Raw genomic sequence first — 23,444 nt, forward strand, 5'->3', positions numbered from 1 at the left:
ACGTGGCGGTATAGCCAGAGTCATCTCTATGGAAGTGGGATATTCTGCAGAGAAGGAGTGCTCTGAAGGCTGACAGAATATACAGCAGGAACTTTGTGACGAAGGTGAATACCGAAGGTCAACAAAGCTCATGCAATTGCCCCTGCCCAGGGTGCAGTACCAAAAAACAATAAAAAAACCAGTAACAAAATCACCTACACCATAAAGTTTAACATGACCACTACGCAACACTAAAAACTGGTGGGCACTCCACCCTTGTACCCTCCAGGCTTCCCCAGAATTTGACACCACGAACAAGATGAAGAGCTAAATACAAAGGAAGGGATACTTCCTACACCTCCTCACCCATCACTACTCCAGCCACGGACATCGGTCCTAGGGTACTGCAGTTTTCGTAAACTGTTTCCACGTCCCGCAGATAGTGCATTGCAAACACCGACTTGCTTCTCCAGTACATTGCCTGAAGAATGGAGGATTAGGAAAGATTGTGCTTGAAAGCTACTGATGCAGTGACTGCCTTTACATCATGAGCTTTAACTTTCATGACTTTCAAGTCATTTTCCTCCACTGGGGAGTGAGATTCAATAACAAGTTCTCTTTTATAAATGTCTAGAGGGATTTTTGACTGAGCATCACAAATTAGAAAACTGCCCTCTAATTTTCTCGGTTCGGTGCAGGTAGTACCTGAGGGCTCTCACCGGGCACAGCACTCTTTCCTCCTCTTCTGTGCCTAAAATATCAGATAGGTTCTTAATGGTGAAAGAACAAGGCCAAGGGTGTGAAGGGTTCTCGTTCTTGGCCAAAAAACTTAATAAAAAGGAACAGACTGCGTTTCCATTCGAAAAACCGATCCTTCTGTCGATCACTTGAATCTCGCTTACTGTCTTCGCAGTGGCCAGCGCTATGAGAAAAATAGTCTTCTAAGTTAAATCCTCAGAGAGGAAGAATGCATATGTTCGAAGCACTCACTTGATAATCACTTAAGTGCCACATCTAGATTCCAAGGGAAATTCTGGTGTATTGAATGGCTTAAACAGGTTAAGCTGGTCCGAAATATCCTGATTAGAAGAAATTTCAAGGCCTCTGTGATTGAAAATAGAGCCTTTTATGGTGGAAGAAGACCCTCCGAGGGAAGCCCTCACATAAAGAAAAAAATCCGCTATTTGAGGGATAGACATCTGAGAAGATGAAACCCCGTTTCTTCTGCACCAGGTCCTAAAACTTCCACTTTGCCTGGTAGAGCTTGTTGGACGAGGCACGTCTACATTTGGCAATGGCCTCTGCTGCTGATCACGAAAACCTTTTTGCTCAGACAAGTCTACTGACAATCAAAAGCCTGTCAGGGCCAGAGTGGACAGGCCTTGGTGAAATATCCTGCAGTGTGGTTGTCTGAGAAGACTTGGAATAGCAGGGAGGAGCCTTTAAAAGCCTATGAGGAGATCCAGGTCTGGAAACCATTCCTTATGTGACTGAAAGGGGGCCACCAGAGTCATCTTTATATTGCTGTGAGAGCGGAACTTCTTGAGTACTTTCCTTATCATTCCGAAGGGCGGAAAAGCGTAAAGGTCCAGATTTGACCAATCTTGGATCATCGCATCTGTTGCCCATGCGAGAGGGTCCGGAACAGGGGAGTGGAACAAAGGTAGATGGTGATTCCGAGAAGTTGCAAATAAGTCTAGGGTCAGTTGTCCCCATAATCTCCAAAGGTTGGAGCAAACCTGACTGTCTAACGTCCATTCCATTGGAAGGACTTGATTCCAGCGGCTCAATTTGTCTGCCAGGACACTGCATTTGCCTTGGATAAATCTTGTGACTAATTGGGTTCAGTTCTGGTCTACCCAGCACAACAGACCTCTTGCTATCTCGCACAGGGAGAACGAGTGTGTTCCCCCCTTGATGTTTTATATAGGCCAAGGCTGTGGTGTTGTCTGCATGTACTGTGATCGTCTTCTTGCAGACTTCTGTTGCAAAATGACTGAGACCTAGGCGAACTGCTTTCAATTCTCGTAAGTTGATGTGAAGCTGTTTCTCCTTCGGGAACCACCCTGCCGAGATTTCTTGGTTCCCGAGGAGTGCTCCCCACCCGAGATCTGACGCGTTGGAAAAGAAGTCTAGGTCAGGGGTCGGTGGGAGAAGAGATTTCCCCTCCGTCAGTCTTTCTTCGGACTTCCACCAGTGCAGGTCCTCCTTTATCTCTGCTGTGATAGGAAAGAAGTGAAGATCTTGATTTACTTTCCGATCCTAGCAGGCTCTCAGCTAAAACTGTAACAGCCTCATGTGCAGTCTCCCAGTCTTACAAACTGCTCCAATGAGGCCAGTGTGCCTAAAAGACTCATCCACTGAATTGCTGAACACGAATGAAGGGCAAGAAACAGGTCAACCTTCCTTAAACAGTCCTCCACTCTCTTTGGGGACAGCAAACCCGAAAACTCTGAGAGTCTATCAGAATCCCCAAATAGAGAATTCTCTGAGTGGGAGTTAATTGAGATTTCCAGAGATTCAATGAAAGTCCTAAATCTTGAGTCATGCAAATCATTTTCTGCAAGTCCTACATACATCGTTCCTTTGTGGGAGAGCCAAGTAGCCAGTCATCTAAATAAAGCAAGATCTTTACCCCTGCTAGATGAAGCCAATCCTCCAGGGGAACGAGTACCCTCGTAAAAACTTGTAGGGCAATCGAGAGGCAGAAACAAAGTGCTCTGAACTGATAAACTTGGCCCCTGAAGACAAACCTGAGGTACAGTATTTTCTTGAATCCTTGTGAATAGGGATATGAAAATATGTGTCCTGCATGTCTAGGGAGATCATCTAGTCCCCCTGACAGATGAAAGCAAGAACCGACTGTGTTGTCTCCACACTGAATTTTGTCTTCTTTATGAAGGCATTCAAGGCACTCACGTTGAGCACCGGTCTTTACCCCCTGAAGACTTGGGTACCACAAAGAGTCAATTTTAAAACCCCTTCGACTCAGAGTTCCTGACTAGTTCTATGACCTTCTTGCTGATGAGAGAGGAAACCTCCTCTGAGAGGGCCGAATACCTCTTTGAGCCTTTGGAATAAGCTGTCAGGGTGACGGGAGTGTTGGTCAAGGGAGGCCTTTCCCTGAAGGGGATAGAATAACCCTCCTAGAATACTTTGACTATCCACTGGTCTGTCCCTCTTGAACTCCATCTCTTCCAGAAGAGCACCTCAACACCAGTCCATAAAACTTAAAGCTTCAAAATTCTTAAACAGACTTTTCAGGAGGTGGTCCATCTCTTGCGCCGAAAAGAATACCTATGCTGATGCAAGAGCGGATCAACGGCCTGCTTCAGTGAGACCACAGAAGTTCCCCTGGGAGGAGGCAGCCACTCCCAGGGAAGGAGCTTCTCCAGTAGCATAAGATAAGTAACAAAACTTAGAAAGATGAGAAGAAGGGACACTAAAGCAAGCCTTCCCCTGCTCCCTCTTCTCAGAAAGCCAGTTCTCCACTTCACCAAGGGCCTTCTTGGATGAGGACAAGAAAACCAACTTGGGCAGTCCAGCAGTGTCCCAAGGCTGACTACTCATAATATAAGACGAAGCCAGGGAAGAAAGACTTGCAAGAGAGAAGAACTCCAAGAAATTCTAAAGTAAAAACTTCATAAGAGGCACGTAAGGAGTAGCTGGAATCTTGATCGAAATCCTCTTCTTCCGACAAAACAGGAGACAAGGAAGCATCCAATGGAGGTGCCTTAGCAGTGAATGGTCCGTGAAGACGTTGCAGAATGCTATCCAACTTGCATTGAAGAGGAGCCAAAGTTAGATCCAAACTTTAAGCCAACTGACAATTTGTCACTGAACTGGATGAAGCTGGCGTTTGAAGCTTAGAAGCTGACGTCAAAATACTACAATAGTTGGTTCCCCCGAGGCACTGGCAGCAAGAAAAGGAGTGGATGCACGCTGACGTGTTGGAGGTCTAGAGTGAGTGGATTGGTCAGGGAACTTGGGTGCTTCAGGGTGCTCAGGCGCTTCAGGAAGCTCGGGTTCTTCAGGAAGCTTGGGCACTTCAGGAAGCTTGGGCGCTTCAGGAAGCTTAGCTGAGTCAGGACGTTTAGCCGAAGGCAGGTGTTCAGGTAATATACGGTCCTAGGCTGCTACTGGGCGTTCATCATACGAAGAACGCTCATCAAGAACAGGGTGCTCAGCCGCATCCGGGCGCTTAGACGAAGAACTTTGTTGTACACTAGAAGCAGGGCTCTTGGAGTTAGAAGGAAGACACTTCTTAGACGAAGAGGAGTGACTAAATACTCGTTTCTGGTGTTCAGGAGTTGAGAAGCATTCAGGGCTGTCCCACTTACTGCAAGAAGGCTGAGGACTGAGAGGAGGCTCCCTCAGCCTTTTGTTGGGTTAGCCGGGGAGTTAGATCCTTGGAAGAAGAATGCCTCTTCAAGGGGCATGACTCATCTGGAAAGCATCTTCTGTATAGGGAAAAATCTCCTGAACTAACGAGAGCCGATGCACGTCCGAGACACCTTTCCAGTGGCTGTCTCTTGATGCAACCTGGGATGCAACAGGCTGGTCTGAGGGGGCGACTGCTCGTGGGCAGACCCCACTGACCTCCCTGGTTCAGGGGAGTATGGCAGTGACCCAAGCCTAGGAGAATCAGCAGGACGAACAGCCACCTCCTCCACTAACACTTCACTTTCACTTTTCTTATTGAACTTATCCATAAGAATACGCATCAATGCCCCTAATTGGGCCACTATACCTATCACCATATTGATTCTCTGATCAAATTTATTTTCCATGCTAGTGAAACGATCGGGCTCGGAAGTATGAAAGTCAGTAGCAGGAGTAGGTGGTCTAGGAGTATGTACTGATACAGGGGAAACAGGAACAATAGGAAGAGATACAGCAGGAATATCTACATCATTAGATTTAGGAGCCGTCTGACTAGCTAATTTCTCACTTGGTGAAGCGGATGCCTTCCTCTTGCAATCTCTTTCTAATTTATTTAAATGAGAAGTCAAGATCTTTCATTTACGGTTGTCCCAATCCCTACGTTCGTTGCACGTAAAATCAATGGTACGAACTTGCCCTCTGCAATTTGTGCACAGAGTATGAGAGTCATAAGTTAGTCTCGTAAACCAGGTATTGCAGCCTTTCTAGAAGAGCTAGTGTCTGACATACTATCTAGCTAAAAGTCACAATCAGTAACAAAGTAAAATTAGGAAAACACAAGGCCAAAAGGCTACTAACAAAGAATACTTCACTGGATGGGAAGAAACAACAATTGTCAAAACCAAGCTGCTTAGTCAACTTGGTGTGTGGACGATACAAGTGGCACAAACAAATTGATCTATTGGCTTAGTTGTTCCTCTATCTTACCCCGAAAGTAGGCGGGGTCTTATCACCTACACAAAACAAAAGAATTGCTACCGCGAATTTCAAAATTTAAGCTGCCATTCGAGTAGAAACTCTTAGCTAAATAATTTACTGGGTATGTTACTTATGTAAAAAGTTATTTTATGAAAAGATACACATGTGAAACACAATGCCCTGATTGGGGAAAAATCATTATTTGACCTTTGACTTCCTAAGTGTGACCTTGACCTCATTCAGAACATGAACTTCCTTAGTGGCATATACATGCCAAACACAATGTGTCTTGTAGAGTTCAGAAGTTATGGCACTTTAAAAGTGTATCACTAGTGGATGGATTTTCAAATAGATGGCCAGATAGACAGGTCAATTACTACATGCCCACAGATGGTATGAAAAAAATTCTGGTCATTCTTAAAAATGAGATATGCCTTACAATTTCTCATGATACATGGGCAAAATGGCCTAATTGAAAATATAAGCACCAATATCTTGGTTGGTGGCTGGGAAGAAGCACCTCAAATACCTACTCACTCTGGCAATATGAATAGTGCAAAGAGCAGTACAGTATATGCCAAGCAACTGCAAGAACTAAATTTTGGTTACAGAGGTTTGCAGAAATAGGAGTTCCTCCTCCAGCAGATGAAAACATACATTGGCTCTTCTCTCACGAGGCAACCTTTTATTGATACTGTATTTAAAAAATTGCATTCAGAAAACATGTAAAAATGAAAAGTCCCTGACTTCTGGGGCCCCACATATGGCAATTGATTAATCCTGAAGAGGTATCCCATATCCATGAACCTAATGATTCAACATTTAGAACATCTCTAGGGCTTGGGAGATGAGGCAATTACAAAAGAGCCGTACAAGAAGTATTTGTAAATATGGAGAAGGCATTCAACAAATACAAAAAATTAAATACATAATAAGAAGGCAAAGGGTACCAGACAGACTTGTTAAATGAGTACCACACGATCTGGGGTGAAGACAGTGACTGATATAACGGAATTATTTTAGATAAATGTTAAACTGGGCCCCTGACTCTTCATCAGTGTAACAGAGGATGCTACAAAGGAGTGCAAAAAGGGAGGGCACTGGGAGTTTTCTCAGGCAGATGATATAGTTTTAACAAGTAAATCACAAGACGACATCTGAGATTGGGAAATGGAATTGAAAGACACAACTGAAAATCTGTGTATACAAATCAGAGGTAGTAATGACAAAAAAAATTAAGGCAATACTGTCCAAAAAATGGCTACATAGGTGCTGTGGCATTGTGTAGGGATGAATACAATACTTTTTATAGTATATAAGAGATGCTCAGCTTGATTTATGGAATTTCAGTGCCCAGAATGTGAAAAAAAAACTAAAAAATACAGAAGTGGTGGAAGATTTTTTCTGCCTAGTTGACATATTGGATGTAAGGTCAGAATTAAGAGAGCAGCAATAAGACAAAAAGTAACAACAGCCTTATCAAAGATGGCAAACAGAAAAACCACATCACCAATCAGGAAATACAAGGAATGTGTGATGTTCAGAGGCTGGAAAAATATTACAAGTGTCAAAACTGAGACAGCTGGTGTATATAAGGAGAAAAGAAGAGCAATTGTGAGTGATAAGCCAAGACATGTTATAGATGAAAAATGTAAACACATGGGAATTATGGCAGAAAATGTACTAGGAGGAAAAAAGATGGAAAGAAATTATCAAGACACCAAGGCAGTATAGAGGAAACCTCAAGGATGATAAGAATTGTTAAGATAATGATACAAGAGAAATAAAAGATGTAAAGCAACACTTGCTTGTAAACTACACAAATGAAAAAGTGTAGAAGTCAACACTGTACAATGGTTATCCAAGAAAAGCAAATGACATTAACTCTCAATCAGAGAATAAAATAACTTGGAAGATTTAGCAGGTAAGAATGGGAATGGTCCCCAAATGAAGTATACCTGAACCGCATGGTTACCAGTCACACAATATACTGCAGTTATAATTGCCATGATCAGCATTTTAAGCACTGCAAAACAATATATACAGTACTCATAACAACACTCATTTAAAAGCAAATACTGTATAGTACAGGTACAGTACTGCATTCAATGAAAAATTATAAATGCACACGTAATTATACTTTGGAATGAAGTGAAGATGAATACGCAAAGCACTGAGGTTACAGTACCTTGAACCTTAGAAATGTTTTTATTAATACTAGAGTGTATACTGAATTTCCACCATAATCTCTTCTTGTGTAGTTTATATTATGTTTTGCACACAAATCATCTCATTCTTAAAAAATACTAATACCATCTGTCAGCAATATGTCAGAAAATTAATTTTAAAAATTAAGAAAATAACATGGCGTATTGTAAATGATGCGAATTCATCTGTGATATGTCAAAAATTGAGTCTGAAGCTAAAGAGCCCCAAGCAGCATGTCTTTAGCCTAAGTGGAAATTAATTATTCAAAATCTAGAGCACTTTTAATAAAAAATCTTTTAGTATAAAATACTGTAAAGGTCATTTTAACTTTATGAGATCTTTAGTCCTTTCATATTCCTACAATATGCAATTACTGTACTTCATCCATTTAACCATTCTGATCCAAGTGACATACAATTTTGAGATGCTTGGGTATCTGCCCTGTCTTCCATGGTAATCAGACTGGTACATCTCCACATGCTTAGTATGCCAAGATATTTTTCAGTGTCATAACCCTAGTGTTTTCTCTAGTAACCGTATCTTTGATTCCAGCACAGTACAGTATTAGTTCATGTCTCAGACTCTTGAACTCCTTTACAGTATTAGGTATTCATGTCTATCTGCCTAGGTTTAATTCGTCCCTGCGTCTGTCTTGGTGACCTATATTGGCCTTCTGTGGTTTGGGTCAGTGGCGTAGCTGGCATTCCATCGGTGGGGGAGGCCTAGGTGGGGCAAAGATATTATTTGGGGGCCAAAGAAAATTACACAAAACTAATGTAACAATTCTGTAATTAGTAAAATATACTACGTCTATTCTCAAATGTATATATCCATGTGAATGCATTTGAAATTATAGAGCTCAATTTTCAATTAATTTTAAACTCATGCTACTGTATACAGTACATGCAAATGCATCAAATACTGTAATGTAAATTTCCTCCCAACCTTATATTCAAAACTAGCCTAATTTCTATTATCAAGTTTTAATGTTCAACTATAGCATAACATCCTTGTCATGTAAATATATAAAAATACTGCACATCATCAGTGACACAAAAGACTTATGACCCTCCAAAATCTCTTAAAAATTTCAATCTATCCCATTCTCTCTTCTTCACCTCCTCTCCCTGGAAATAAACTCCAAGCAGCGGTAGCAAATTGCATTGCACTTAATCAAAACTGTAACTATAGTTTCAATCACTTCATACATAAGTTGATAACATTAGGTTGGATCAATATATAATGAACAAACTTGTCATCTGTGTTAAAAACCTATAACTATATCCATTCATTTCTCAGCTCTATATAAGTTGTAGAGGTAACAAGAACCAAAATAATGGCATTAGATATATAGCACAACTGTAAATAAACTGAAAATATTTTTGTATTAAGATGACAGCAGACATCGTCATGATCAGTATCTGGTGATGATGGTAATATTCTACAACATCAGTGTAGTGCGGCATTTTTTAAACTTTGTGGTTAATTAAAAGTCGATTTCAACCATTGTAGGACATGATTACTAGGGCAAGAATATCTGCTTTTGACCACAAAAGGGTCAAAATTTAGCTACAAAGGGAATTTCAATGGGGGCCCAAGCATCTGACTGGGGGGCCCCAGGCAACCCCTGGGCCCCCATAGCAACACCACTGGTTTGGGTTCCCATCTCTTCTGTACTCATACATATCTTGATGGGATGTATGCTTCAAATACCCCTGCCTCAGGTTTTTGTGTTATGGCTCGTGCAGTGAACCCAGTCCTCTTGGTGGACTGTGCGAGAAGGTCCTGTGTCGATTTCTTCTGTGCGGGAACAAACTATTCTTATCTAGGGGGGCAAAAAGAAGAGAAGAATACTGAGATGGAGTGACTCCCTTCGCAGTAAACGAGCACCACAAGTCTCGTTTCTTCAGAATTCCTGTGGTGAAGATGGTCACCAACTCTTGCACGCAGTCTCTGACTGCTCTATCAGCACAAGCAAAGACTCCCAACCAGTCCGAAACAAAGTTTTCTTGAAGAGTAGTGCAGTCCAGAAAACTGAAGACCTCAAAGATTTTAAAAATGTCCTTAAAATGGTCCTGCTCCGATGCAGTAAAGAGAATTCTGGCCAAGGAGAAAGCAGAGCAACAAGTGGCATCTATGATACTGGAGAAGTCCCCCTGAGAGGAAGCAGAGACTCCCACGGAAGGCGCTTCTCCAGTTGCATACGATAGAAACTTGTGCCATATCAAGCAAGAGGAAGGCATACAGAAAACCGCTTTCCCGACATCCCTCTTTTCCAATAACCAGTTGTCAATACAGGCAAAAGCTTTCCTTGAAGATGAAGACAGAACCATATGAGGTAGCCTGGCAGTTCCTGCAGGTTGTCGCATCAAACAGGCCGATCCCAGAGACAAAGGGACGGCTGGAGAAAAGAACGAAGGGTAGCAGACCAGGAAATACCTGAGCAGCGCCGAATAATTCGATGTAGGTTGTCCCTCTTCCACTGGTTCCTCACTGGAGGAAATGGGTGACATCAGAGGGTCCGTGGGTTCTTGAGCTACAGGAGCTGGTTTCTGAAGATGTCTCAGAACTCTATTTAGTCAGAGTTGAATCGGCGCCAACCATGGGTCTTCCACAACTGCAGGAAACTCACCTGAAGCATCAGCATGCTTGCTGGAAGGTGGATGAACATCAAAGGAAGCGCCCACAGACACTGGACGCTCAGACACTGGGCTCCCACTTGCTGTCGGAGTGGACAAAGAACATTTTGAAACTGCCACACTCTTAGCGGACACTGGGCGCCCAAATGATGGGCGCTCGGCTCCCGGGTACTCATACGATGGGCGCTCGGAGACTTGACTTCCATAAGCTGGTTGCTCATACACTGAATCCTCCAATTCGGAAGACCGGACACTGGGCGCCCACGAACTGGAAGCACGGACACTGAACACTCATGCAATGGCGCTCATATGATAGGTACTTGGATAACTAAAGCTCACTTACGAGACGGGGGCGAATCAATTTCCAACGAAGCGATCGGTCTTTTCAATGGCCTCGAAACCTTCGTACAACAACCATTGCGTTTATAGGACCCAAGAGAGTCCGAATCACTAGACGACAGAGTATGAACATCCATGCAGACGCCTTTCCAATGGCAGTCCTCCGCAGCCTGGGGTTGACGGACAACAGTCTTGGATGAGGTGACGACTGCTCATGGGCAAACCCCATCTACCTCCCTTGGACTGCCAGTTTGCTTCCTCCCAGGTGAGCAAGGGGAGTTCAGCGGGGACCTTGGTGTAGGAGCATCTGTGGGACAACAGGGGCCCTGTGGGACGAACAGCCGGCCCCCTCCACTGACACTGCACTCGGCACTGCACCACCACCATTAAATTTGTCCATCAGGACTTTCACAGAATTCCCTATCTAGGAAACAGTATTAACAAGCAAATTAAATTTCTGATCCACACATGCTTCTAAGCTGGCAATGGCATTGGGTTCAGAGGAATGAGAGCCAGGTAACAGAGTAACAGGAAAAGTCAGAGGACTGGATATGGGAGGAAATGCCGTCACAGGTGTTGAAGGGATAGGCAAAGCAGTGATATGAACTCCTGGAGAATTAACTGAACTAGCAGAAGCCCTAGCTTCAGCCCTAGCCATAGCCTTCCTCAGTCGATCAGTATGCGAGTTATATTTTGCTAAAGTGAGACTAGTCTTGCAGCCTTTGCTGCAATACCCAATGCTACGCAAACTAGAGTCAGACATATTAGTCTTAAAGTCCAAATCGGGAAAGTCACAATCGAAAAAAGCTAACTGAATTCTCGCTAAGCTAAATAGTAGCTGAACGCTACCAAAAACAAAGAGTGCTTCACCAAATGAAGATATCTGGCTATCCAGTGAAAAACAAATCAAGAGCTGCCAATAACCAGTGTTAAGTCATTAGCTGGCAAATGGGAATTGAGTTCTTTAGCTATGTTGTACCTATTCTTCCCCGAAATTGGGCAGGGCAGTCTACCTACATCCAAAACAAAAGCACACTACTGCAATTTTTTTATTTTGAGCTGCCTCGTAAAGTAGAAACTATAGCTATGTAATTATTTGGTAAGTTACTTAAATAAAATACTCACACTGAATTCTTTATTCATAATAATCCAAATAAAATGTCATGCAGAAGTCAGTTGGTTGCTGTAAATACAGTAGCCCAGTTATCAAAAGATAATTAGTACTCTCCTGCCATTTGCTAATGGCCTCATTCCCATCACCTGACAAGAAAGGCATGAGCTAAGGTGTGAACACATGACATAGTACTTCAAATACTCTGAAAAAATGGTGTATTAAAATAAGTGTAGACTGTAGCCAGCATATGCTCTACATCTCAAAACAAGTTTCTACAGTAGAACAAGGCTCTGCATAATGCAAAGCTTGAGCCCATGACTGTAAGGGTGCATTCACACTGCAGTAAAATGTTGGCACACCTCATAACTTACAGAGCACACACATCACAAACATGTTAATGCCAGTCAATGACTTATTGGTAGTTTTAACCAGTGCTTTCTCCAATAATCCAGCATTTGCCATAAGTTTGTTCTCCACTTGGAGTCCTGGCTTGTTTCCCACCTTTGTGATATGGCTTGTTTTCCACCTTTGTTTGTGATATATATGGGTCCAATTATTACTTAAATTTGAATGGTTTACTAAGAACCAATAAGGATCTTAGTGAGGTAAGGTGTGTCTTTCACTATAGTTCTATGAAAGTTAAGGTGTCTCTTTCCCTATGGTGTACAGATTTACCACAATATATATAACATATTAAAACTTTTCAAATTCTGGAATGAAGCAAAGCATAAAATTCAAAAGGCTGCAAAAGTAATAGCCACCAAATGCCTCACATTCAGGTACACCTGATGGTTACCTGCCATTATGGCAATACAAATTATTACTCTTATGACTTAGCAGCCTCATAGCAGCTGGGCTGCATAAACCTTGGTACAGCAAGGCTTCCTACCACCCAATGAATGGTCTGAATCAAAACTATCTTGTGAAACACAATACTGCACAGTAAATATATAGTAATGTATAAAGTATGTACTCATCCAATTGTGTATCTATTAAATTTTATGTACCATAATACTTCAAGCCCTCTTAAACAATACCAACTTCCTTTGTGGTAATGTTTGGTTCATACAGTTTTTTGGAAATTGTTATATAACTTCATTCAGATTCCAAAGCAAAGCTTGAACCCATCGAGACAAATCCAGTTTCTATACTATATGGCAAGTCTACTGTATATTACAAACAAGATGGCAACAGTTCCAGAGAAATTGAAAAACAGCTATATAACTTATAAAAATTTATTGTGACAAATTTCAGTGATGAAATCTTGATAATCAGTTTGCAAAGGCTGCTGAACTGAATATAATGAAAAGAAATTATAATGTACAGCAATTCATCTTTTTAATGAAAAGAAATTATAATGTACAGGCATTCATCTTTTTAACCAATATAATCAGTTCAAATGAGAAATACTGAATTTGAAGTCTTCATATATCTAGCATAAAAAACTATTTTATTTTTCAATTATGCTACAAGCTAAGTTTTGAAAATATGCTGACATGCTTGTACAAACAACACTGTATAACAAAATAAACATTAGTCATTTAACTCATGCAATATCACTTCACTGAGAAAAGAAGTGACTGTAATTACTACAGTATAAATATGTACAACCATGACCTGGGGAGAAATTGGAAAAATTACACTTTTCTGGATTCTTTCAAAATACCTCATCATTGCCACTCTGCCATTGTTGCATCCCACTCATTGGCATTAATAAAAGGTGTGTCAATATTTGAAACAATATTATCACCACAATACAAACACTCTCCTGCAACAAGGCTATCAATTTCTGATTGAATTTGCTCTCTGTCACCCCAAAGACCAGTTCCTGTTGTGCTCTCGTCATTCGATATTGCCAACAACTTTCCTTTCAAGTCAGATACCCTTTTCCGTCTTGTCTCACTTAGGTAACCCAATACTGCATCTGAGAGACAATCCTGATGGAATTTATGGGAACAGGGGAATAAATAAAATGGACGTGTTAATAAGGGGTAATTACACTCACAGCATCGATCTTGTGCATGCACAAAAGAGAATTTCTGTTTAAACTTTTGAATGTCTTTCCTGATATTTTCTGCTGTTTTTGCAGCATCATCCATCTCATGCTTTAGGTCTTCTATGTGTTGGTTGTATTCCTGAAGTGAAGAACAAATGGCATCCTTGAACTGATCAATAGTAACAAAGTCTGGGAAAAATGGTAAAATATCTTCAATCTTAATCAGGTCACATTCACGTAGAACATCCATTGCTCGAGACACATCCTGTTCTTCTTGTACAACATGTGCTGCTATCATCAGCCACAGTTTTTTGCGCAAATCTTGATCATATTTTGGACGATTTGCAGTTGATTTTGCCAACACGGTATCTAGTTTGAGGGCTAATTCAACAGCATCTTGATAAAGGCCCATTGTGGTCAAAATATGAACACAAGCTTTCTCTTCTCCAGCTGATATGCATTCTCTGAGTGCAAATTTAAGATCATAGTGAACACTCTGACTATCATCACCTTGCAATTTAAAATAGGGCAACAACTTATCAGGACGTTCACTGACATACAGACTTATCAAGAAATTATGTACAACTTCATCTGTAACATCTAATTTATCCACACAGTACTCTATATAACGAAGCACTTCCTTGCCATGTCCGTGACATGAATGGCAGTGAACTAAAATTGGTAAAAGCTGCACAGGACTAAGCCTTCTCCCTTGCGAAATCAAGCAGTCCACAGCCTCCCTGGGTATTTCTTTCATGAGAGTTGGAATGTGCTGACAAAAAAGTTTTTCAGATCCTTGGTTACTCAAGACCTCCAGTGCCTCAATATATCGGCCATGATGAATCAAGTGCCGCAGAACTCTATCATAATCTTTCAACATTATTGAAACATTTACATAATTGTCATGATCATCGTGGGATGACAACAACTCATAGACAGCTGAAGAATTGTTTATGATGCTCTGACGAACTTTTGGATCTTGTAAGAATGCCTTCAGTTGTTCATCATAATTCCGATACGCTTGTGTGTTTTGCTCACCTGCATCTCGCAAATTTCCTAATTTCTTAAGGTATAACTCAAGTAGCCAAACAACCACTAGTGTCACCTGCGTTTGTTCACTAACTTTCAAACCTTCCAGTTTTTCATGGAGATAAATCTTTAAAGCCTCTTCCTCGCCTACTTCAACAAATTTTAGCGTAACTTCTTCAAATGATGTTAGCGTCTTGGCAAAGAGCTTTGCACTGCGAAGATAATCTTTTTTCTCAAACAAATCTTGGGCTTCTTTCAGCAATACAACATACAAGCGTGAAGAATCATTACTGCACAGCTTTTTTGCTTGGTCATAATTGCCTTGGTCCAAATATATACGCCACACATTACGTCCCTCTTGATCCACTTTGTATTTGAACACTGCTCTCTCTGCATAGACCCAGATGGAACCACGTACATTATCTCTAGCTATTCCCATCAGTTTTCCACAGTCCTCTGGCACTGAGCCTTCAAAAACCACCTGATTATTAAGGATACAAATGCCCTGAATTTTGTGAGACCAAACTATAAAGAGGTGATATTCACATAAAATCATACCACACGGGGGGCCACTTCCTTCAACACTCGCAGGGAATGGATTCAAGCCTTTCTGAATAGATGCTTCTTCATGGATCAGTCCTGTCCAAGACACATCACCATAATAAATGCCTTGCTCTACCACCCAAGCAAAATGTTTTGGAATATTCACATTATGATAAATCTGAAGCCATGAATTTTTCCAAGTACTAGGAAGTTCAGTGAATCTTGGGGGCAGACCAAGATAGTTATTAAAAAGTGAAAGAAACATGGGTCTTTCTTCAAGAGACTTTACACGACCTGCAAGCTGGTATATCCGTTCTGGTGTTGTACACAGCACCAAAAAGTGGAGGTCATCTGAAGGACTACTACGGTATTCTACTTGTGATATAGCCAATGGTTTTTCTTTGCCAAAATCAATAAGTTGTTTACAATATTCTTCATGACCAGACTGGAAAAATCTTTCATCTGACGTTAACTCCATCTCAAACAACAGCCCCCTCGAAGTTCCTACGAGGATAGGTCCTGTTACACTCTCTGACTGATTTCTCTGACTCCATGCAACACTAGTCACTAAATGTCCTTTCAGCTTATAAGTAGACTTTGGTTTATTTGTTCTTAATGGTAAATACAGTGTATCGACAGGAGTTACACCATCTTTGCTTACAATGCTTATGAGCAAATGCTGACCAGTAGGATCAAGAAAAATATTATAAATCTTAGCCTGTAGAGCTAACTTACATATATCAATTTCCTCTAAATTATTTGGATTTGACAAATTTATTCGAATCAGCGTTTTATTTGCCATTGCGAGGACAAGATGGTGATTGGAAACAACAAGGTGTGTAATGGGATGAGGAGGTGAAAAGTTGACACGTCGATCCAACAAGAAGATGGCTGCTTCTTCTTCCAGTTTCTGATTCTTGAATGCAGTCGTTCCCAAAATGGAATCCCTAAGGCACACACCAGTTCCCTGCGACTGGGATTCATACTGGTCAAATATGGTAGCCATCTCGTCAAATTTCAGTTGGGCTAGCCTAGGGTAAACCAGTCACAAGTCTTGCAATTTTGGTCCACTTCTTTCACTTGTCAGTGGAACACTGTCACTGTACAGGAACTTAGGAAAGAAACAGTAGCACGAAGTAACCTCAGCATAATCTTCACCATGGGTTACGGTTGGAGATTAGGGTGTCTTGTTCCATTGCTAAACTTTAGGCTAGGCTTCAGGAGGAGTGGGGTGGAACAAGAGCTGGCTTATACGAACCAGTGCATCTCATTCACGTTTAATTCGTGTGGACTTTGAACACCAGTATCATGTTTAACACACCACTGTCGCGTTCCTTATTAACGCTAAAAATTTAATTCTTATCTATTTTGTATCCTCCCACTTTGTTGATTATCCTCCATGATGACAATTGACAAAACAACAGCTGATCTTCGGGGTCGTTTAAATTCTACCACGTAGAAAAGCGATGAACTTTGTAGTAATGGTTCTCGTACCTGATGTTGATGGTATTTTCTACGACCGCATGTTCTTCACAATTTCGTTTTCATAACACTATATTTTCGGATATATTTGACTGATAGTCGGTATGTTCTTCTTTTGGTATTCACGTATTTGCCTCAGATAAACACTAACCCCTTACACACTCGAGTCATTCATTTTTTTTTTTTTTTTTTTTGTCTTCCAAGACTGAAATTAAGGGGGAAACTCATCGTTTTAGCTAATAAATGTGTTACCGTCGGTAATGATACACAAAAGAACTTGGGGAAAAAATGTGATCATATTGAAAAAATCCTTCAAGTACACGGCACGCAAACTATTTAATCACACGTACCACGAATTCCGCAAAATTTGAATGCGTAAATACGTTTCAGGAACATATGACATGGACAGTGTTACTCAAGAGAACTGTAACCTAAAATTGATACTCGAGAGAACTGTAACCTAATATTGATAATAAATGGGGCCCGCCAGATGGACCGAATGAGGTTTGAGCCTGGATGGTGATTATTATATTCGATATTTTTTATACATCCACAACCGTGATTTAATGAATAATAATACAGCTTTAAGTTACAATATTATTTTAATTTCATTTAAAACTTTAAGAACTTCAACTGGATTTCATGCAACAACTTTTACATACACTATCAACTAAGTTGGTCCCGGCTTAAATGTTCACGCAAATCTTTTCATAAAATTTCCTAACCTTTTTAATTGGTTCTGGCAGTGTCAGTTTCAGTATGCACTGTACATCCCCGGCAATTGACACCATACACACACTTATTTACCTGCGCTATTTCCAATGATATAGTGTTTAAAATATCAAAAATTTATTATAACATTAATTCAACTTCACTAGAAACGAAGGTCACACCAACCTAAAGCTTAGGCTGGTCGTTTCAGACACCCTGTCATTTTTAATAATAGTTTGTAATGGTGTAGGTTAAACATTAAAAAAAACAAATAAAATATGAATGTTTAGTTTCAAACGTTGAGACCCATCGGAATGGGTGTAGTGGTATGGGTCTCGACAGAATAAATATAGAACCTCTACCAAAAATTGTTCTCAATGGTATAATACCTCTTGCCACCTCACGGTGTATGGGAAAGCGATCACTGATGATACATTCATACACACCATTGTATTCGCTTTCATACTATTTTCTTCCAAGATTCAGCCCACAATTATTATTCAGAAAATCTTATGCAGCAACCGAACAGTCAAGGCCTCTCTTAAAGAATATTTTTGCATCTAAGGCTCTAATTCTTTGCCTAAACTCAAATAGAAGGAGCACCGTCATTCACCATTTTCTGTAGCAGCGTTTGGTTATTTCTTTCCCTGTTACGGTCACGGTCCTTGCAGAAGAACTGGCAGAGTCACCCTTGATACCATAAACTACTTACCTGACAAAAGCAGAGGTTGAAGATGACCAGAATGAAAGAACTTTACGGAGGCTGTACGTCGACGAGTGTGATTTCACCTTGCTGCCATTCATACACTGAAGAGTAGAGACTGTAGAGCTAGTAGGAGGTTTGGTGGCTGTACTGTGCCAACGCATACGTACCGATATTCGTTAACATGACGTGAGCCAGACACGACGGAGCTTGCTGTTAAAACGAGCACGTTGTTGTAGAACTAAATATAGAATTAATTCTGTTAAAGGAGTTGGTGTAACTACGTTCATTAGGCATCCATCAATAAATATGAGAGTGTAACATGATATGACTTAATATTGTGAGGTTACTCTTTTAGGTTTATCGAAAGGTGCCAAGTTTCACCTGCTATGTCGACGAAATGTCATATTATATTCATATCTTCCGAGAAATTACCGCGTAATCTTGTTAGTGTTTTCATCTCTCACTAAAGCATTTAAAAGTTCTTAAGAAAATAATGTAAAGAAAGCACCAACACGTAATTCACTGTATAGAGTGCATCACGAATTTCCAAAAAGAACAAATCAGTTTGCTGCCATTATTGTTAATCAAATCTAGGGAAATTGATCTTCTGGTTGTTAAAAAATCATAATAATGAAGTTAATATGTCATATACAAATCTGCGTCATTGGAACCCTTTACCGTGTGTCAGCAGCTATTTTAGAAAAATTTTTGTCAGACATTACATCGTGCAGGGGATGACTGTCAAGTTTTTGCCAGATTTTTTCCGGTGGCCCTATTCAATTCTATGGTCGTTTGCGCGGCCTAACTGGGGTTGCACAATATATTATCACTGACGGTTTCATTTTTGTCAGTTCTTTTACCCGGATCCTCCCCTCGTAGATTAGTCGCTATAAACAATAAACGCAATAAAGAAAAATATACGGATGTGTAAATGTCAGCTCACAAAATAGGATGTAACTCATACTTCCTGCGTTACGAATCCTAGTTCTCTCACTCGAGTTGTAAACAAATTTCTAGCCTCTGCTGTCTTCACCAGGCATGCTATTTCAGGACTTGTTTTATTGTATCTTCGTTTGGAAAGTGACGGTTATTAGCCACATTCTAATTTGTATCAATACCCATGATACACACAGGTACACCAGTCAAGAAACTACATTGTTACGTTAGTCTAAAAAATCTACCTATCACACAGGGCACTCGTATTTCTCATGATATATATATATATATATATATATATATATATATATATATATATATATATATATATATATGTGTGTGTGTGTACGCATGTATGTATGTATATGTATATATATATATATATATATATATATATATATATATATATATATATATATTATATATATATATATATATATATATATATATATATATATATATATATATATATAGCATGAGAAATACGACTGCCCTGTGTGCGAGATTAATTGTGGTAATAAACTTACAATATAATTTCTTAGCTAAAAGCCTTCAGCGTGCCATGGGTACGTATGCACATAAGATGTGGTTAATAAATGTCACGTTTCAAATGGAGAACAAGGAAACAACTTGATGAAGATGGATAAATACTTGTATGGATAGAACTCGTTTCAGAAAACTTGGAGGCGTAACAAGTGATAATCTTTGCCACAGGAAGAGTGAGTTACTCACATCCTCCCTATAATTTGACATTCACAAATCCATATACTTTACTTTGGGTTCCGTTTACTGGACCATCGTGTTGAACAGGACGACCTGGCAAAACCTGGCCGAGATTTGATAGTAATTCTCTAAGTAATTTAATTACCGTTTGACTAAATCTTTTCTATGATGGCTGCTGACGCTCAGTAATGATGTTCCAATCACTTAAATTTGTTTTATAAGATACAAATACCTTTACCATTGTTTTTTCAATTTGTCAGACGACCAGTTTTCCCAGATTTAATTAACATTAACGAGACCTAATAATTTTTTTTTTTTTAGAATTTCATGAGAGAATACATTACGTTATGGCGTTTTTTAAATACGCAGAATTTATCCTCAATGATCTCCTGTACGCGTTAATGAGAGACGAAAGCACTGGCGAGATTGAGGTAATACCTCTAGAGATATAATTATGAAGGATCGTTCGACATACCAGCTGAAACTATACACCCTTCGACAGACATGAAAGAATAACCTCATGAATTAAGTTATAATACTCACTCATATGGTATACATGACGGTCTAGTCACTAGCGAATGTTGCTACACCAGTTTCTTTGATGTTGCATTCAGTTCAACAAAAACGTATTCGTTTTAACACCATGCTTTGGGTGTCTGGCTCACGTCTTGGTCGCCAAGATCAGTACGTAAGCGCCGGCACAGTTGCAGGCAGCCGCCACCATACGGGAGTCACGTTACTAGAATTTGGAAGAGATAGGAATATAATACAAACCTGTTGTGGGGGAGAATTCTCAGCCTTGGTGGAGGTTTTGGTTCCCCGGACACACTTCTGTTCAGAAAGCAGTCATGAAAGCACACCAAGTCAAACACAATAGAGAATTTTTGAAGAAATTGCTGTTTTGTTAGACTAAACTTATAATGGTATGTTAAAAGACATGGATGAAAACTTCGCTTCGTTGAACGGCCTCATGTTACACAAATAAGAGGAAATTGTATGAAATAATACTGTGCACGTAAAAGGCTCGAAGAGGACAGCATTATACATTAAGAATTTAATGTAATGAGTAAATGGAAGCAAATGAGAACCAGGAAGGAAGCGAACACCGCACATAGTGTCGTCACAGACGTAAAAATACAGAACCAGATACGTGTCACAAAAACCCCAGAACCCTGTACCAACCGAGTAAGAAGACTGGATGAACATTGCAATTTAGCGGACCTGCCTACGCGAGAACCCAAATTAGTATTCAAGTAAAAGTGACTGTTGTTTAATTAGCATTCAGTGTGTGTCTTAGTTTTAGTTTTACACTTCACGTTATATTTAACTTGGGTGAGCGCTGGCACATGCGATACTCGTACCTTTCCTGTCTCTCATTTTCTTTCAGGTTAAATTCTTAATGTATAATATTTTCCTCTTCAAGCTTTAAACGCGCACTCGAATATTTTGGACAATTTCCTCTCATTTGCGTAATATGTGACCCTGCAACAAAGTGAAATTTTCACCCCTATCTTTCAATATCACGTTGAAATTCTAATCTAACGAAAACCCTGAAAAAGGCCTTCAAAAAATTCTCTATTGGGTTAAACTTAGTATGCTTTTAGTACCACTTTCTGACCTTGGCCCTGGTCACAATCACAAAAGAGGTGCTTCCGGGGACCAGACGCCTCCGCTAAGGCTGAACAATCACCCAACAATAGGCCCCTTCCTCCCAGAAATTGCATTCCTTTCACCTCCAAAATCTAGTCACTCCATGTCTGCTCGAGGCACAACTTGGCTGCAGTTTTCTTAGAAATCTCCACATAATCTTTTGTGTAATCCTGCTAACAAAGTATCAAACAAACCATCGAGATAATAAAAGTTACTTTTTTAGTGGGGTAACTATAAAAGATTTGGCTTATGTAAAATGGCTGATTCTGGAACAGTCGTATTGCAGTGGGTTACATATTTATGGATTAATGATACAGCCTAAAAGTTATTCGTTCTTACCCGTTAAAATGTGTGTTATGTTAGTGAAACCTATGTGTCGTTGATTTTTTTTTCTCTGGTTAGTGCAGCCTATATCTAGTACATTGTATGATTAAAACTGAATGTAGACTTGCCAGGTTAGCTCTGTGCTACACACTGCTACATTCGTTGCCAGAGATTGTTTTGATTTCATGTACTGCACTGAATGAAGATATCACTAGACCGACAAATACAGTAGTGAGTCCTTCAGCATGAGAGCTGCATTGTGAGAGAGGTGCGAAATGATGAGCAGGAAGACAAGTACTGCTAGTTTATTGATGAAGCAGGGTGTGGATGCCTGCGTACTTCGCAGAGACCGCGGGTACAAAGATTTACAGGTGACCTGAGGTCAAACTAATTCTCTGCAAAAACAGGACAGGTTCATACAGAAAACATAGTGATCAATAATGTCTGACGCATAACATAAATACTTCGTTACATGTACATAAAGCATGATCATTTGGAAAGGCAAGAAATGTACAATTTACAATTATGGTGATAAACATATGTTCTGGTCGACCCTAGGTCGATGTGAAGGCACCGCAGAAAACGGGATGTTCACTATAGAGAACGCGTTGAGTGGGGACTTTACAATACTTCCCCCCCAAGATGGAGGCAACGGCTGATCAAAGCAGGTATCTGCTGGGGCGACGAAGGGGGCCTCGCTTCCTCAATGTCAACTGGAGAGGGTGGTCGTCTTCCTCGGCGCCCTCTGGAGAGGTTTGTTGAGGTGCCTTCCTGTCTGGTTTCTGGGTTTTCCGGGGACGCCCACACCTCCTTCCTGTGCACAGGGCTGTCCGAGGGGTGCCACACCCTGTGGGAGGCTTTGGGGTCCGCCTCTGATGTCCTCCTCCAGGAATGCAGGTTTGAGACGATCTACAGGTATCCAGTCTTCCCACCCGTGGACGGCTACTCAGAATGCCTTCTTGTTCCTTTCCAGTACAAGGAAAGGTCCTCTGTAGGGTCTAGTTAAGGGTGGGCTCACGGCGTCGTCCCTGACGAAGACATGGGTGACGGAGGATAGCCCAGGGGGCATGAAGGGGGACATCCTGTCGGTGAGTGTCCTTTGGCAGGGGGCAAATTTTCCAACCCTGTCACGGAGCCTCTGTGTCCCTATGTCGTCCCTGTCCTCTGCGACGAGTTCCCCCGGGACTACCAGGGTCTCTCCGTAGACTTTTTCCGCTGGGGAGGGGTCGCCGTTGGCTCTGGGGGCGGTTCTCAACCCGAGGAGGGCCCAGGGCAGCTGGTATTTCCAATTCTCGGAGGAGCAACGAGCCATGAGGGATGCCTTCAGAGACCTGTGGAACCTTTCCACCATTCCGTTGGCTGCAGGGTTGTAGGCAATGGTGCTGTGGTGAGTGGTCCCCATTAGGCGTGCCAGGGCAGTCCACAGCTCGGACAGGAAAGCAGGTCCTCTGTCTGTTGTTATGTGGCCTGGGACACTGAACCAGCTGATCCAGCTGGAGAGGAGGGCTTCCCGCGCACACACCGGAGGTGGCTTCTTCCATGGGCGTAGCTTCGGGCCACCTGGTGGGGCGGTCGATGACTGTTAAAAGGTATCTGGACCCTCCTGATGGGGGAAGAGGACCCACCACGTCGACGTGGATGTGCCCGCCGTGCCAGACGAACTTCTCTGTCAGTAGCCTGGCTGTTGTCCTTCCGGAGGGGTGC

The 23,444-nt window shown here is 41.1% G+C and overlaps 2 protein-coding genes across 2 annotated transcripts in view; both read right to left on the reverse strand.

The window, feature by feature from the left end:
• The window catches only part of LOC136841633 (uncharacterized), an 88,355-nt gene extending 69,346 nt beyond the window's left edge, over nt 1-19,009 (reverse strand). The window contains exon 1 of the mRNA XM_067108754.1: nt 18,114-19,009. Coding sequence (XP_066964855.1) covers nt 18,114-18,268 — 155 coding nt within the window. The 5' untranslated portion in view covers nt 18,269-19,009. The remainder of the gene's footprint in view (nt 1-18,113) is intronic.
• Nucleotides 12,860-17,140, reverse strand: dor (vacuolar protein sorting-associated protein 18 dor). The gene has a single exon (XM_067108753.1). The coding sequence runs from the start codon at nt 16,212-16,214 to the stop codon at nt 13,311-13,313; it is 2,904 nt and encodes a 967-aa protein (XP_066964854.1). The 5' UTR covers nt 16,215-17,140; the 3' UTR covers nt 12,860-13,310.
• Nucleotides 19,010-23,444: the final 4,435 nt, after the last annotated feature.

Source organism: Macrobrachium rosenbergii, chromosome 9 (genome assembly GCF_040412425.1).
Source record: "Macrobrachium rosenbergii isolate ZJJX-2024 chromosome 9, ASM4041242v1, whole genome shotgun sequence".
In the NCBI taxonomy this organism is placed as follows: Eukaryota; Metazoa; Arthropoda; class Malacostraca; order Decapoda; family Palaemonidae; genus Macrobrachium; species Macrobrachium rosenbergii.

Excerpts from the sequence above, each read along its gene's own strand:
- dor (XM_067108753.1), bottom strand. The coding sequence starts at position 16,214 with ATGGCTACCATATTTGACCAGTATGAATCCCAGTCGCAGGGAACTGGT.